The sequence below is a fragment of the Magnolia sinica genome, chromosome 7 (genome assembly GCF_029962835.1).
Source record: "Magnolia sinica isolate HGM2019 chromosome 7, MsV1, whole genome shotgun sequence".
Classification (NCBI taxonomy): domain Eukaryota; kingdom Viridiplantae; phylum Streptophyta; class Magnoliopsida; order Magnoliales; family Magnoliaceae; genus Magnolia; species Magnolia sinica.
In genome coordinates, this window is record NC_080579.1 from 85,796,941 (window position 1) to 85,814,088 (window position 17,148).

General features: G+C 41.4%; 1 protein-coding gene across 1 annotated transcript; it reads left to right on the forward strand.

Annotated features, from left to right (window-relative positions):
* The first annotated feature begins 3,680 nt into the window (after window positions 1-3,680).
* LOC131250694 (protein GAMETE EXPRESSED 1) lies at window positions 3,681-8,441 on the forward strand. Its single transcript, XM_058250976.1, has 8 exons — window positions 3,681-3,743; window positions 5,039-5,334; window positions 5,603-6,190; window positions 6,535-6,661; window positions 6,891-7,077; window positions 7,177-7,333; window positions 7,665-7,738; window positions 7,835-8,441. Exons 1-8 carry the CDS (start codon window positions 3,681-3,683, stop codon window positions 8,032-8,034), a joined length of 1,692 nt encoding a protein of 563 aa, XP_058106959.1. The 3' UTR covers window positions 8,035-8,441.
* Window positions 8,442-17,148: the final 8,707 nt, after the last annotated feature.

A 17,148-nucleotide genomic window follows, 5' to 3' on the forward strand; every position in this document is an offset into this window, starting at 1 on the left:
CTGGTCGGAAATCTCTCTTTGCGCAGATGGACCATAACGCGGTCGCCCACCTCGAACACTTTTTGTCGCCGATGCTTGTCCGCTTATTCCTTGTACTTCTCGTTTGAGGCATGTAGCTTGGTTTGCACTTCTGCATGGATGCCCATGATCTTGTCTGCCATATGTTCTGCTGCAATGCTCGTGCACAGGTGCTTGGGTAAAGGGACGAAGTCAAGTGTGTGGCGAGGCACTCGTCCGTATATAATCTGGAATGGTGATCTCCTGTTGAGCGGTTCACCATGTTGTTGAATGCAAACTACGCTTGAGAGCAAGGCAAATCCCCCTACTTCGATTTTTCTCCTGAAATACGGCGAAGGAGGTTTCCCAACGTGCGATTCACAACTTGAAACTGCCCATCAGTGGGTGGTAAGCACTGCTGAATTGAAGTCGTGTATCGAATCGATTCCATAAAGTCCGCCAAAAGTGGCTAATGAACTTCGTGTCACGATCGGAAGTAATGGTCTTGGGGACCCCGTGTAGCCGAACGACCTCCCTGAAAAATAAATTCGCCACGTGTGTTGCATCGAGCGTCTTCTTGCATGGGATAAAGTGCGCCATCTTTGAGAAACGATCTACCACCACGAACACCGAATCCATGCCGCGTTGTGTTCGTGGGAGACCAAGCACGAAGTCCATTGATAAATCCTCCCAGGGACCGTCAGGCACAGGTAGCGGGGTGTAGAGGCCCGTATTCTGAGATTGCCCCTTGGAGGTCTGACAAACATGACAACGTTGTACGGCTTTTCCCACATCACGTACTAACTGCGGCCAGTAATACCGCTCTTCCACAAGAGCTCGCGTTTTGTCTCGCCCCACGTGTCCACCAAGGCCACCCCCATGCAGCTCCTGAATAATCTGCTCCCTCAGAGAACTTTGGGGGATGCACAATCGATTCCCTTTGAAGAGAAAATTGTTCTGTATATGAAGGTCACTGGGGTGACCTTCTTGACACTTCATCCAAGAACCTTTGAAGTCCTCATCCTCGGCATACAACTCCTTGAGACAGTCGAAGCCGACTACCTCGTTGCTCATTGTAACTAGTAGTGATGCACGACGGCTAAGTGCATCAGCCACCTTGTTCTGCTGCCCTGACTTGTGCTTCAGAACGAACATGAATTTCTGTAAAAACGCAACCCATCTAGCATGCACACGATTCACGTTAGTCTGACTATTAATAAACTTTAATGCTTGATGGTCAGTGTACAAAACAAACTCTCTTTGAATCAGATAATGCCGCCAATGTCGCAGCGCCTGATCAACTGCGTACAACTCAAGCTCATAAGTCGACCACTTCTTTCGGGCTTCGCTGAGCTTCTCGCTGTAGAAGGCTACCGGCCTACCTTCCTGTGATAATACTCCTCCAATTCCGACGTATGAAGCGTCACACTCAACCTCAAACAATTTGTCGAAATTAGGAAGCACCAAGACCGGTGTTGTAGACAAACGATGCTTGATCTCATGAAAGCTCTTATCAGCTTTATCGGTCCACTGGAACGGTCCTTTTATCATGCAATCTGTTATAGGCGCGACTATGGTGCTAAAATCTCGCACAAATCGACGATAGAAAGTCGCCAACCCGTGAAAACTCCTCACCTCATGAATGTTTGTCGGGATCGGCCATTCCCTAATAGCTCGCACCTTTTCATCGTCCACACGAATGCCTGTGGGACGTTACAACAAATCCTAGAAACAATAGGCTGTCAGTTAAAAAACTACACTTCTTCAAATTGAGGTACAACTTGTTAAGTTGTAGGACCTGTAGCACCTGCCTGAGATGTTTCCTGTGCTCCGCTTCATCCTGGCTATATATCAATATGTCATCAAAATATACTACCACAAATCGGCCAGTGAACGGTTTTAGAACTTGATTCATTAAACGCATAAAAGTACTTGGTGCGTTCGATAGGCCGAAGGGCATGACCAACCACTCATACAACCCTTCCTTGGTCTTGAATGCCGTTTTCCACTCATCACCGGGTCGAATACGAATCTGATGGTACCCGCTCCTTAGATCTAGTTTAGAGAACACCTTGGCCCCTTCTAACATATCGAGCATGTCGTCCAACCGTGGTATTGGAAACCGATATTTGATGGTAATTTTGTTGATTGCTCGGCTGTCGACACACATGCGCCAGCTTCCATCTTTTTTTGGCGTTAATAATGCTGGTACGGCACATGGGCTCATGCTCTCTCTCAAGAGACCCTTACGGATCAATTCCTCCACTTGCCCCTGAAGTATCTCACACTCCTTCGGACTCATCCGATAATGAGGGCGATTGGGCAGGCTAGCCCCAGGGATGAGGTCTATGTGATGTTGGATGTCCCTCATGGGGGGCAATCCATCAGGTAAATCCTCAGGCCAGACTTCTTTGAATTCGTTTAGCAACAGTCTTAAACTTGGAGGGATGTTTAAGGGTTCCTCTTCCTCGCCCTTTACTATTACGGCGTATACCTCGCCAGTTTCCTTGGATTCCTCCATGAAATCCCGAATGGTCAAGAGGGAACTCCCCTCCACTTTAGAGGCTTCAGGGTGGTTCTCTGGTGCCATAGGGGCAAGGATTATTTTTCGACTATCCTTGACGAATACGTAGACATTATCTCGTCCCCGATGGGTCGCATCACGGTCCGACTGCCAGGGTCGACCGAGTAACATATGACGAGTTTTCATGTCGACCACGTCACAAAGTATTTGATCCTTATAATTTTTACCAATTGAAAACGAGATAGTGCATTGTTCAGTTACCTTGGCCTCATTCACCTTTTTTATCCAACCAATTGAGTACGAGGAAGAATGTTTCGTTGTTGGTAGCTACAACTTGTCTACCATCACTCTTGAGACACTGTTTTCGCTAATACCACTATCTATGATTACATCATAGACCTTTCCGTTGACAGTGTACCGAGTACGAAATATATTATGTCGCTGTGGATGTAATTCCTTTTGTGTGGCATATAGTAATCGCCTTACAACTAGAAATTCGCCACGATCCTTGCCCATCACTTCATTGCCATCTGCTATTTCTTCAGTGGTTTGTTCATGTTCATCAAAGTCATGGTTTTCTTCTGCAGCCTTATCTTCATTGCCCCCTTCGTTTATAGTCAAGTGTGTTGTGGGACGTTGAGGACAAGTGTTTGATAAGTGGCCTGGTTGGCCACGGCGGTAATAATTATTTGACCTTGGCCGAGCATAAGGATTTAAAATCCTACTTGGGCTTGCTGTTGTGGGTGCTACACGTTGAGGTCTGGATGAGCCGCTCCCCGTATCATGGTTTGCGGTTGTAGGAGGTTGAGGACGTTAACCTACTGGATCTTTTCCTTATGCCAGCACTGGATCCTACGTGGGACCCACCATGGGGGGTCAAGTTGAAGGATATGGACGAGCGGGGAGCTCTTGCAAGTTGTGTTTATGCCCTACCCGCCAATTGAGCTGCTTCATCCACGGTCCCTACTGGGTACATCTGAACTCGATCCTGAATATCGGTCGACCCACCTATAAATCGTGCCACCTTATGTGACTCAGTTCGGACAGATCGTTTCGTGTAGCCAACCGTTGAAATTCTTCAGTATAATCTGTGTGTATGGCTCCTTAGCCATAATTTTGATATTTTTGGAATAATATCTGCTCATAATCGGGAGAAATCATGATTGAAGAAGACATCTCATCCGTGGCCGTGATGAGATGCGCGCCTTGTTCTGGCGAGCTCGTGAGAGTTTTAATTGTTCCCACCATGCAGAAGCACCAGATTTTAATTTAAATGCTACCAATTTTACCCTTTTATGATTTGGCACATCCATATAATCAAAATATCTTTCTACTTCGGCTAGCCAATCGAGAAAATCTTCTATACGTAATAAACCGTTAAAACTAGGAAGTTCAACCTTACCTCGATAGTCTCTTTCAACACGATATAGATGATCACCTCCATGGATTGGTCGTCGAGCAAAACCCTCATTAAGGTCTTCGTCGCTAAAACTTGAATCATCTGGTGTAGCCCTACGGTTTGCCACTGGTAGTGCTCTATGAAAATGGGGGTTGCAATGTACAACAATTATGGGTGGTGGAGCAACCAAAGGTGGTGGAGCACCGCCTAAGGCTCGGGGCGGAAGTAGCGCATCCGTAAGACGGTCAAGAGTTGCCTACAGCCCTTGCAAGGTCAACTGACTCTCCCGGTGGAAAGCTTCCATTCTTTCCGAAAGATAACGAATCCTTGGATCACCATCCACAGGATTTTGATTCATACCTTCATTGTTTGCCATCGGCCCGAGGGGAATCCTTGCTTTGATACTAATTGACGTAGGGATGAGCGTGATGAGGATAAATACTCCGAATCCACGGAGCTTCTCTGGACTCCTCACAGAGACTTCTCGAATCCACGAGGAAAGAAAGTAGAAAAATAGAAATAAATTCTAATAAATTCGAAATTGATTAATTGATGAATAAAAACGAGTTCACAACCCTTTAAATAGGGCTACCAAGCAATGGGAAAGAAATTAGAAGCAAACTACAACTCAAACTCTTAGAATCCGCGACTTACTATAAATAGTAAACTTACTATTTATAGACGGTCGTGATGTCTACTAGTGCGCAAGGTTTTCGGCCAAAAATAGTAAGTGTCCTATTTGGCTTCACCAAACCGTTCTCCTAATTATTCTAAGCTCTTTTCACGTTGGGCACAACTCCTAAAGCCCGACGGATGAAGAGTTATAATCAAACTAAAACTTACTATTTATAGTAAAAACGAAATTAAAACAGGGAAACGACCATCAATCCAGGGGTTTTTCGCAATTCCGGGCTACGCAACCCGGCGTAGCTGGGTTGGTTGGCTTCAGTAGCTCGTTCTACCCCAAAATCATATATTTTACGTCAGATAACTCATTCCGGATTGCAAGATACGCCCGATTTAAGGTTCGATGGTCTGAATCACTTCTGTCGTCGACCGGGCCTTTTCTGATCCATCTTGGCCATGTAATTGTCTGCGACCCGCTCTACATCACAAAGGGAACAAAATTAGTAGAAAATGCGAGGCGAAAATTGATTTCTCCTAATTCATGCTGGCAAAATGCTTACATGAGTCTCTTCGCCGGTTGTTCTGAGATCATCGCCGACAAGGAGAAGCAATCTAGGCTTGCTTGGTACCTCAGTGACTGCTTTCAGAAGGAATCTGGGCGGCCCGCTTTCCCTGCTTGCAGTTCAGAGACTCCCATTTTGAAATGTCTGAAGAATTTGGATGAGTTCGCGCATAAAATCTATCTTGAGTTCTTCCTTGAAACGAATTCCATTTGCCATCAATTACAGTAAGCAAAGTATTTCAAAGCTTTCAATTTAGTACCCTTGGGCCCATGGTTTGTTAATTGGGACCATTGATCTGATCAGGCCAATGTCTGGAGGATGCCCAAAAAACCTGCCAGATTGTGGGCTTAGATCAATGGTCTGGATCATAGAACAAGGGCCCCATCAAATTAATTTCAACGACAGGGAAGTCGTCTAAAAATTTCGATTGGAATGGAGTTTGGTTTCCTTTCTGTTCTACTAATCGAGTGAATTGTGATTTGGGTTTTGCAGGACTGATGCATTCAAGCATGAAACAGAGAGATTGGTCAATGAGCTGAAGCAATCAGCCCAGTTCGCGGAGGACAAGCTGGGAACCATTGAAGAAAAATCTGAGTTGTTGTTACAAAGCTCTGACCAGATCCAGAATTCACTAACTTCGATTGATCATCGGACCCAGCAAGTGGCCAAGACATCGGAAGACGTCGGAGAGCGAATCCACAATGTGTTAGAGCATTCAAAGGCTATCTTCGAGCATTCGAAGGGAATCCAAGCTTCCCAAGCTGAGCTACAAGAAGGGCAGCTAGAGATGAAGGCAAAAATGGAGGCGGGCATGGCACTTCTTATTGAGTCGTACGATAGTCTGGACCATGGGATTGAGAAACTGAGGATGGAGGCTGTGGAAATAGAGAGGGAGATCAATGAAGTAGGAGATTCAATGACATTGAAGATGCAGAGCTTACAAAGCAAGGCAGACGAAATTGGGAGCGTCGCTGAGATTTCATTGGACAAACATAAAGAGCTTCTTGATGGACAATCTATTGCTCTTGAAGGCCTTGATTTTCTAACAAAATTTCAGTCTCAAGCACTGGAAGAAAGCAGGTGAGAGTTCAAATCAATCCCTTTTGGCATGTGCACATGAGATCAAGGCCGTTCATCTGTTGGGCCTACCATGTATGTGCAGTGGACCAATAATCAGGTTGGCTTTGATCGCGAAATTGAGTAGCGTTTATGTTCCATGTACACCTGTGGCTGACCTGATAACAGGACTCCCCTGATTTTTTAGGCCACAATACACTCATGGTGTGGTCCACCAGCGAAATGGTCGGATAATCTTCGACACGTACATGCTGATCATCATGTATAGAAGCAGTCTCAGTAGGGCTCCACTAAAATCCTGTCCATTGAATGGTAATCTTCTTGACTAATCGATTTTGGAATTGCAGGGCCACTCTCCAGAAATTAGCTGATTTCGGTCATAAGCAACAAGAGGAGCTTCTCAGGAGGCAAGATCAGATTCAACAAGTTCATGATCATCTGATTCAAAATTCGCAATCGATATTGGCAGCTCAGGTGTCAAATTATCCCATATGATCAAACATGGTGTATCTGTGCGGTGCATCAGGTGGACCGCACCAGGTTAGATGGCCCGAGCCAAAAGAATCAAGCGGTCCGAATCATCAAGTGGACAGCCTATGTAGAAGACGACCGTTCCTTTTAGGCCAGGTCATCTATGCCCAGTAGGCCCCACCTGATGCAAAATAGCAAAATTCTTGCTTAACACTGCATTTTCATTTCATAGGAAGAATTCGAATCGAAGCAGGCTACAATCTTTGCTGCTCTAGACAAGCTCTTTATATTGCACAATGCCATTTTGCTCGAGTCACGTTTCATCAAGACGTTCTTCTTCTATGCTTGCGTGATTTTTAGCGTTTATATGCTAACAAGCGCAAAGCAAACATCTGCTGCCAGAGCCCACATTTATCTAAGTATGATTTTCTAATTGGTGTTTCAGAGATGATTAGAAATTTTCATAGACTTGGGTTGATTACTATATGTAACTGTAAATGATCGGATTTGATTTTCAGGCATATGCTTCACATTCATGGTCGAATTCGCACTAGTTCGGCTCGGGCCCAGCGATCTTGATCAGCAATTCGCAGTACATTCAAAAATATTCTGGACGAGATCTTCATTTCTATTGGCTGCCTCTATTCAGATTCTATACTCCATTTTCACTTACAGGTGATTGCTACTTGCATATATTGTCTGATACAACCCAGTCTATACTGTGGGACCCATGATTCTGCGATCCAGACCGTTGTTCTGATGGGCACCATAAGGGATGGATACCCCAAATGACTTATTCCTCAACTGTCTATTTTTTAGGCCATTATCTGAGTTTTAGGATCTTGCAATGTGGAAGATTTTTGCGGCATTCCAGTTTGGTAGTGGAGCCCATTAGATCAACCATCTAGACCGTTAAACCATGGGCTACATTTGTATGGACACATTGGGACCCTATATTTTGTGTGGTGCAATGAACTAATCCATGTTGATAGCTTAAATCAACCAGGGATTATGAGGTCTTAAACCATCAGATGCTACTGACTTTAACAGAGAAGTTCAAAGCAATGGAAGCAAACACAGGTATAGATCTTAAGCTTTCTCAATCAAGGATGATTAGACTTATAGAAAATCAAATCAAAACTTATTACTAACTGCTGTTTTCTATATGTGGCCCAGGCAAAAATTTCTTATCCTTGAGCATGGAGGATGATATCCACTTATCATCATGGATTGACTCAGATCTAGCAGAATCTGTTGTAGATTACAATGACAATGACAATCGCAACATTAGATCGCCGGAGGAAGTTGCAGAGAATTCGATCACAGCCACTTCATTTTCAAGAAGATATGATCTGCGCCCTCGCCTTCATAAATGAACTTTTGCCATTCACAGGTAGCATACACCATGAAAATGTCCTGCACAAAAAAATTAGATTGGTCCACTGATGAAGCATATCACATTTGTATGAGGAAAATGGGCATACTCACAGTGGCTATTGCCTAATGAATGGTCCAGATTGATTGCAAGTATGTCACTCAATGGTGAGAAAGAGACTAATGTAATGATAGCTGTGATGTGGGGCCCGGATTCTATCAAAACCCTGTCAGGAGAGCATTGGATTCGCGAGTAATTACAAAATTTTGTGATGAAATATATATAGATGTGGATACATTGAATTTGTGAGTAATTACAAATTTTTATTTATTAATTTAGTGTGGATGATGTATTTATTTATTAATTTTGTGATGAAATATACATGGACATGGATAACATTGGAGGATTGTTTTATTTTATTTTATTTATTTATTGAGTACTGTATATTCAAATATTCCACAACTAGGATCATCCAACATGGGCAAATTTTATTGGAAGCATTGGCCATCCATCATAGGTCCGTCTTATTAATTGAGTGGATCTACTAAGGATGGGCCTCACTTGTAGTTTTCATTTGTACAAGCATGAGAAGTTCATGGAGCTTCTTTTTAATCACTGTTCTTATTTTAGTTACAAGGGATGATGTTGGTACAAGTTGTGTATTGTGTTTTGATCGGTTTATCAGTGCTGTAATTTTTTCTATATATGAAAATCTTATATTAAGATAATTAAGAGATATTGGAGCAAACCATTAAAAGATTGAGGTAAGATGTAATTCTTTTATTTATTTTTTATATTGTAATTCAATACAAACTGAACTAGAAATAGCATTTTGAACTTTATCTAGTTAAATAATTGTATGTAAAATTATTATGTTTTGGTCCTTTTTTTTTTGCTTGCATTATCAGTATTAGGAAGGATATGATTTCGATACATTTATTTATTTTGTATGTGTGATTGGTGGATCTGAATGGTGATCAGATCAGAGCCGACCCACGGAGGGAAGAAAAAAGACGATGATGGAGATGAATTTGGCTTGAATTTCGTCGAACAAGGAACAACATCAAAACTGATGCCGAACTTGATGATTCCAGAAACAAAGGAAAAAAAAAAAAATCCTTTGGACATTAAGAGCTTGAATGATTGGATGACTCTGAAATCTTGATAAAACTATAAAACATGATATATATATATATATATATATATATATATATATATATATATATATACGTAAAGTCTAACAATAGATGAGATGCGTGATGGAAATTTCCTGATGAATTGTTTAGATGGCATGTAAACATCATGGTGGACCATAGGAAGGTTTCAACCGTAGGTATTTCCAATCCCACTTTTTCTTGTTTTGTAGCCCACTTAAGTTTTGGATGTCTCATGTTGGGATCATGTCTGAACATGAGCTAGTAAAACGGATGAACTAGGTGGATTCATCATAAGCACCATGGTGGCCTCACCTAGGTTTGAACAAGAGGGGTCGCAGGCAATTTGCATCCCTTTAAGGGTCAGTTTGGATTCATAGAAAGTATGAGAAATAAAATAGTATTTTCTATGAAACTCACTTTTTATTGTTTAGTATGTTTTAATTGTTGAAAATACCATTTCCAACAAATAAGTTACTCAAAGTTTAAAGTCCAAATGTGCTACTATTCATATTCAATTACCTCACATGTGCTAGTATGCCAAATGAGACATTGTCTATCTTCAATCATGCTCGACATGTGTTACCATCAATCTTATCTTATGCCTCACATGTGTAAAAAGCCCTCAATTTGCTGATGTGCCACTATGTCACCATTCATATTCTCCGATGCCCCACATGTGCTATTGTATCACGTATACCATCATTCATCTTATTTGTGCCCAACACATGTAAGGCACCCAATGGTACTAAGGTGCACAAGTGTCATCATATAGCCTTAGCGCCCACATGTCGAACATGCCAATGAATGTCTTGTGCTACATGTGCCACCATATAATTTTAAACACCTCGTATGTTGCCACAATTCAACTTCAAGTGCTAACATATGCAGTGTATTCCACATAGGGGTGTACACCGAGTTGGGCCGACCTCAGCTCAACTCGGCTTGGCCATTAGCTGACTCGAGCTTGAACTCGGCTTGGTTCGGTCTTCGAGCTTGACTGGCTAGCTCGGCTCGGTTCGAATAGCAGCTCGGGCCAGTTTGAGCCAAAATTGAGACTCTGCGGCATTTTCACAAACACATGCTATGTACTTTTAATTTCTCACTGTGTAAAACAATAGCAACTGTTTAAAAGTATTTTCATCAAATACCTTCTAGGCAACATCAAAATCAAGAAAAAAAATGATATTTGTTTCATATACATACCTTCCTTGCCACTAGCCGACACATCATTAAGCCATTTCATCCAACACTTGGTGAGCAACATCAATATCAAAGTAACCGAGTCACCGAACTAGTTCGATTCAACTTGGGGTTCGATTTGAGTCGAGTCGAGATCGGGCAAGCTCGAACTTGGTTGGGTTCGGGTACTCACCTCAGTGGTAGACTCTGAGGAGTTTTAACACGAGGTCTTGGGTTCGATACCCATATGTGGTGAAATCCCACTACAGCATGCGTGGGTGTGGGTCAGGTGCGTGTGTAAAAAAAAAAAAAAAAAGCTTAAACTTAGTTCAAAATTTTTTCGAGCTCAAAAAAATCAGCTCGACTCGGCTTGAACTCAGCTTCAAACCAAGTCAAATCGAGCTTTTTCGAGTTGAGTCGCGCGAGCTAACTGAGCTAACTGGGTTCATGTATGCCCCTAATGCCACATGTGTCACTATTCATTTCTAAGCATCCCACATCTAATCTAGCACTTGCTAGTGACTACCTAAAATCTTTTTAAGAAAAGTTTTTGTTTTGCCAAATAATGAAGTTGAAAATACATTCTAAATTTCTATGCAAATCTTATTAAAAAAATAAAGATGGAAAACTATCCTGTAGTTTTGTTTTGTTTGTTTGTTTGTTTGTTTTTTTTTTTTTGTTTTTTTGTTTTTTTGTTGCACACGCACGCACACTCACACTAGCGGAATTACACCACGTATGGATTCTTGAACCCTTGACCCGGTGTAGAAACTCCGCGAGTCTACCATCGGAGCAAGAGCAAAATCAAGATGGAAAACTATCTTATAGTTTCTTGGAAATAAACTAGGTTTCTCAAAAAATGCTCTCTTATTCATTTATTTATGCTTTTCATGAATCGAAACATTATTTACTTTTCCATGTTTTTCATGAATCTAAACATGTGCATCAAATTGTTGATTGATTAACCCTATTTCATGTAAACAATCTTGACCGTCTAGATTAAAGAACATAGATTAAATGGTTAAAATTTATCAGATGGGTGTGAAATTTGCATGGTAGCCCATGAAATGTGCATTGACCCAACGAACAGTCTAGATCAATTGACTGGACCATCTAAGTGCCCTAATGCAAGTAGGAGCACTATAACTTAATGCAGCTACGAGAGCATTGGAGCCATCATATGAAGATCCGAACGGTCCATTTTGTGTAAAACGTGCAAATCCGGCCACCATAATAAAGTTAGGATGAACGGATGATTGTGACCATCATTATCTGTATACGAGTTCATAAAAATGAAAAGAAAATGTTCATTGAATCTCATTCAACGGTAAAATTCAAAAGTCAGGATCATCTCTGAAACTTGATGATGAAACAATGGCATACTATGGACGGTTAACAACATTGTACCATCTCAGCATGTGGGCCCCAATTGGTGGCGACACACGCGGGATCCTGAGCCGCACAAGGCAAGCTCCTCTAAAGCCCTTGCACAGAAATCTTATTCTACTGGTGCCGTACGTGGGGCCCACTTGCGTATGAGATCCAACCTGTCCATCAGGATCGACCCATCATGAAAGTTGGATTCTCCAAAAATCAGGCTGATCCAACAATCATGTGGGTCACTCCATGAATTCAGAATGTTGGATGGTTGTCCGTGGTTTTCTCTTGTGATCTCATCATGTCCTTTATATGCCATCAAAGCCGTGTATTATATGGGCCTTATCGTGATGATGGAATACCCTAAAATCACGTTTATAAACTCATTAGTAGGGGTGTACACGAACCGACTTGACTCGAAAAAGCTTGATTCGGCTCGGTTTGAAGCTGAGTTTGAGAAGGGTTGAGCTGCTTGAAAATGAGTTCGAGCCGAGTTTGAGCAGGCCCCAGCTTGACTCGACTTGGATCGAATCCAACTCGAATCGAACTCGGATCGAATCAGTTTGGTGACTCGGTTACTTTGCCATTGATGTTGCTCACCAACCTTTTGCTAAAATGACTCAACGAGATGTGGCTGGTGGCAAGGAAGGTTTGGCCGATGGCAAGCAAGGTATGTACATTAAATAAATACCTTTTTTCTCTGTTTATCTATCTTTTTTTTTTTTTTTTTTATTTTCATGTTACTTAGAAGTTGCAGTTAGATGTTTGTGGAAATGCCTCTATGGTGAACTCGGTTCGATGTTGGCTTGAACTTGGCCCGAGCTGCTGATCGAACCAAGCCGAGTTTTCCAGTCAGGCTCAAGGATTGAGCCGAGCCGAGTTCGAGCTGAGGTCAGCCACTGTTCGAGCCGAGTTGAGCTGGATGTACACCCCTACTCATTAGGTAGGCCTGACTTCGATAATAATGGACAACCATCCCAAATATCTAAATTCATGGTGGCCCACGTGATGGTTGGATTGGCCGTTAAAATTTCAAGAGTGAAGGATCTGATCTGATTGTTGCCACCCACAGTCTAAGATGGGCTTGTCTTAGTATGGCCCAACTAGCCCAATACCCAAACCTAGCCCAATGATTCATCCGGCCCTACATGTGGGCCTTGAGACAGCTGAAAGCTGACTCACACCACGCTGGTTCCACAAGGGCTCAGGCAGCCATACCAGCTGCAACCCTATCCAACATCATATGTATCAGTTTATATTTGCCAAGGCCGGGCCAGGGTCAGCTCAAGCCTGACTTGATTATTAGTGGGGCCTAGGCCTGTCCAAGCAAATTAACATTTTGAATAGGCCCAGTACAACCAGCCTAAGCTAACCCTAAGCCCAGCTTGTTGACAGGCCATATGGATGAGTCTGATATGAGTCCAGGTTCGAGCATTGAGTGGGGCTACAGGTTGGGAATGTGACGTAGGGATGACCGTGACAAGGTCGGTCACTGTCTTCCTCAAGGGGGACAACTACTTCGAATCCATAAAGCTTTTATGGACTCTTCGTAGAGACTTCTCAAATCCATGAGGAAAAATAGAAATTCGAAATAATTCTAAAAAGTCAAAATAAATTTGTTGAATATTGATAGTTAAAATAAATGAGTCTACGACTCTTTAAATAGGGATAACAAGATTTGGACACAACTCCTAAAGCCCAACAATGAAGAGTTATAATCAAGCTAAAATTTACTAAAAATAGTAAAAATGGAAATAAACATGGAATTCGACCGTCGATATAATGGAATCTCGCAAATTCGGCGTGGGCAACCCAGCATTGCGGGGTTGGTTGGCTAAAGTAGCTCGTTCTACCCCAAAATCATATATGATATGTCGAGTAACTCATTCCAGTTTGTGAGATATGTCCGTTTTAAGGTTTTGACGGTCTTGATGACTTTTACCTTTGATCGGGTCTTCTCTCGTTCATCTTGGACAAGAAAGTGTCTGCGACCCGCTATGTCCGCATGGGCCTGAATTTTAAAACCGGTTAATAAAGAGGTTGGACCCATGTCTGAAATCAAAGGTCCAATTATTAAATATGCCGTCCCCAGGCCTGACTTTTGTCCAGTTAATAATTAGGGCTGTTTATCGGTACCCAGACCCGCAATTCCGATGGACCCAACATGATTTTAACCGGTCTCAGTCCAATTTTCCATACCTGTAACAATATGGGCCGAGTTCGGGTCCAGCGTGTTGGGCACCGTTAACAATTAGGCAATTAGGTCCGGTCCACCACACCACATGATTAGGTTTGCTAAGCCACATGCTCGTAAGAGACCCATTTACGCATAATTCGTGTGCCAAAGTGGCACACGTGTGTGAGAGCTAATCTAACCAAGGTCCAAAAACCCGATTTGATTCGGGTGCTAAAAATATGAGACCCGGACCATAAAGATCCACCCTGGCCGGATACGGGTACCATATGGCCTGATCTGTTGACAGCTCTAGCTTTCATAGCTTTCAAACCCTTGAAAGTGTTTCCAACCCCCCATCAACCACAGTTAGTGCTAGAGCCATCATAGTAGTGTTTGGGCCTTCTTCAGGCCCATGGCTTGGGCCTATTTTCTGAAATGTAAATGCTCTGGGCTTGGGTGGAACTTGCCTGGGCTCAAATCACATCCCTATCTCTTAGCTATCCATAAAATTATTAGAATTTTTGTTGTAACACCCTTAGAAGTGGACCACCAACCATATTACTATAATAGCACCATAAAACTTCAGGATTTGGAAAAATTCAGCCACACCATTTTAGTGAATACCAAATTTTTTTATTTTTTATTTTTAATTAACAACAGCATCATGAATAATGTGTCAATAAATCCTTTTTTTTTTTTTTTTGCATATTATTTACATTTTTTTTAATAAAAAATTTCAAATACTTGGAGAATTTTGTAACCATTGGTGCACCTATCACCGTTCTTGTAACTATTCATTCAATTATCACTGTCGATCATATCAAGACAATCACAATGTGTTGTGGAGATTAGAGACTATTCAAAAGCCCAGCTTCATTTGACATTAATGCTCAGCCTCTCAATCTAGTGTTGCCTACACTTCACCACACATATTTCATGTAAGAATCTATCAAGGTGGGGCTCCTCATGATCAATGGTTTTGATCTAACTGTTGCATTATTTGGATTGAGCATATCAATGGGCTCCATAGTAGTTATGTTCAGTTCAAATACACAAGGCGTGGTACCCTTAGGATTGTAATACATGTGGACAATATTTTAAAGAGACATGACTCTTACAATACAGATATCTTTGGAGAGTAATTGATGTAGAGCAGGTCGCGGACACTTTTATGTCTAAGATAGATCGGAGAAGGCCCGATCGGAGGCATAAGTTATTAAGATCGTCAAAACCTTAAAACACTCATATCTCGTAAATAAGAATGAGTTACTTGACGTACCATATTTGATTTTGGGGTAGGACAAGCTACTTTAGCCAACCAACCTAGCTATGCCAGATTGCCCACCCCCAATGTGCGAGATTCTAACATATCGACGATCGAATTCTATGTTTATTTTCGTTTTTAGTATTTTTAGTAAGTTTTAGTTTGATTATAACTCTTCACCTGTTGGGCTTTAGGAGTTGTGTCCAACATTAAAAGTGTTTAAAAATTAGGAGAATAACATGGTTAAGCCATAGGACACTTACTATAAATTAAAAATTTACTATTTATAGGACGTTATGAATTTTAGGGAATTTTAATTATAGTTTAATTGCTAAATTTCTTCCAAGTCTTGGTATCCCTATTTAAAGGGTTGTAGACTTGTTTATCAATCATCAACAAATTTATATCAAATATTTTAGAATTATTTCTTTTTTTTTTTTCCTCGTGTAATTTAGAAGTCTATGTGAGGAGTCTAGAGAAGCTCCGTGGATTCAGAGTAGTTATCCTTTAGGAAGATGGTGATCGACCTCATCACGTTCATCCTGCGTCAATAATTGTGATACTCTAAACAATATCGACCACCATTTTTATAAATAAAGTTTTGGTCTTCTCACAAAAAAATAAAAAGTCAAAAATTTTTCATTCCATTTCAATTTTCTACGAGTGCGTAAGTTGTGAAAGATTAAATTCATTGTTGTCTACTAACATTAGACATGGCTTCCCATTCAAGATTATTGCAATAATATATTGAATTGATTTTTCGAAAACTCATTTGTTTTATTGTGTTTTGACCAAAAAATCCAATGTGCCATATCCTTCAATAGTAGTAGTAGTAATAATAATAATAATAATTAATAAATAAATATACCTACACCAGTTATGGCTGCTCTCTTTGATTTGCATACATCCATTTCTTCACTTTTCATAATCAAAGTAGTACAAGTTGTATTATATCCCTTTATTGGTGTTAAAGGCACGTTCCTAAAGTCAAAATTGGGTGTATGCAAATGTAACGCCCTGAAATTCGGGGGGTGAGTAGGAGCCCAACTCCCGAGTCCCAGTACATCACTTATAAACATAGATAAAGATGATTGAATATTGTCTGTATTAGTACCTTAAACATGAGTGAGATTATACCAAACAACAAATCATACTCCAGAGATAGTTAAACTTTGCAAGCGGAAGACTGTGGTAGATATATAAAGTACATAGATGCGTTTTCCAACCTCTCGAGTATGATGGCATTACTAAGCTGAATAATACATATCTGATTCAAAGAATACCAAATGACAAAGTGTGAATGTCCAACATATCATATATCCCTGTAATCCCATCGATCAGAGCAGCCTACGTAAACCCGCCTGATAACTGCATGTATGAGAACTCCTCCTCATCGTTGTAGAAGTTTGGCTCGGCCTCATAAGTCGCACTAGAATCTGCATCTAAGACAGAGTCTGGTTGGTGTTTAAAACACTGTCCCAGAACGTGGGAGTGAGTGATCAACTCAGTGGAGCTATAAAGTAAAGGTTAACATGTTATCAATTCAGTCAAGCAGTAATGATAAAGTAATGAAACAAACACTCTTAAGTACTTTGATTAATGCAAGGATGGTATTTAGTAATGATGCATGCCCTCGCTTGCACTTCCTCTTGCGACAACATCTTATGATCGCGGCATGCACCCCTTCCTCTGTGCACTTCCTCGCTAAAGCACCGTGCAATGCGATGCATGGTCGTGTTAGCTAAGTTCTTAATTAGATTTATTCATACAGTAGGTTGGGAAGCTAAGGTACCTCCCTTGTATCATTTCCCAAACAATGATCCATCTAGGGTTGTCAGTCCTAGCTAGTCTCATACGATATTGCGGTTCTAGGTCGCTATAAAGGGCTCGTCACTACAATGCAGGCCTACCTTATACTCTAGTTGTTACAGAAAGGCTCGTCACCTCAGCGCAGTCTCAGAG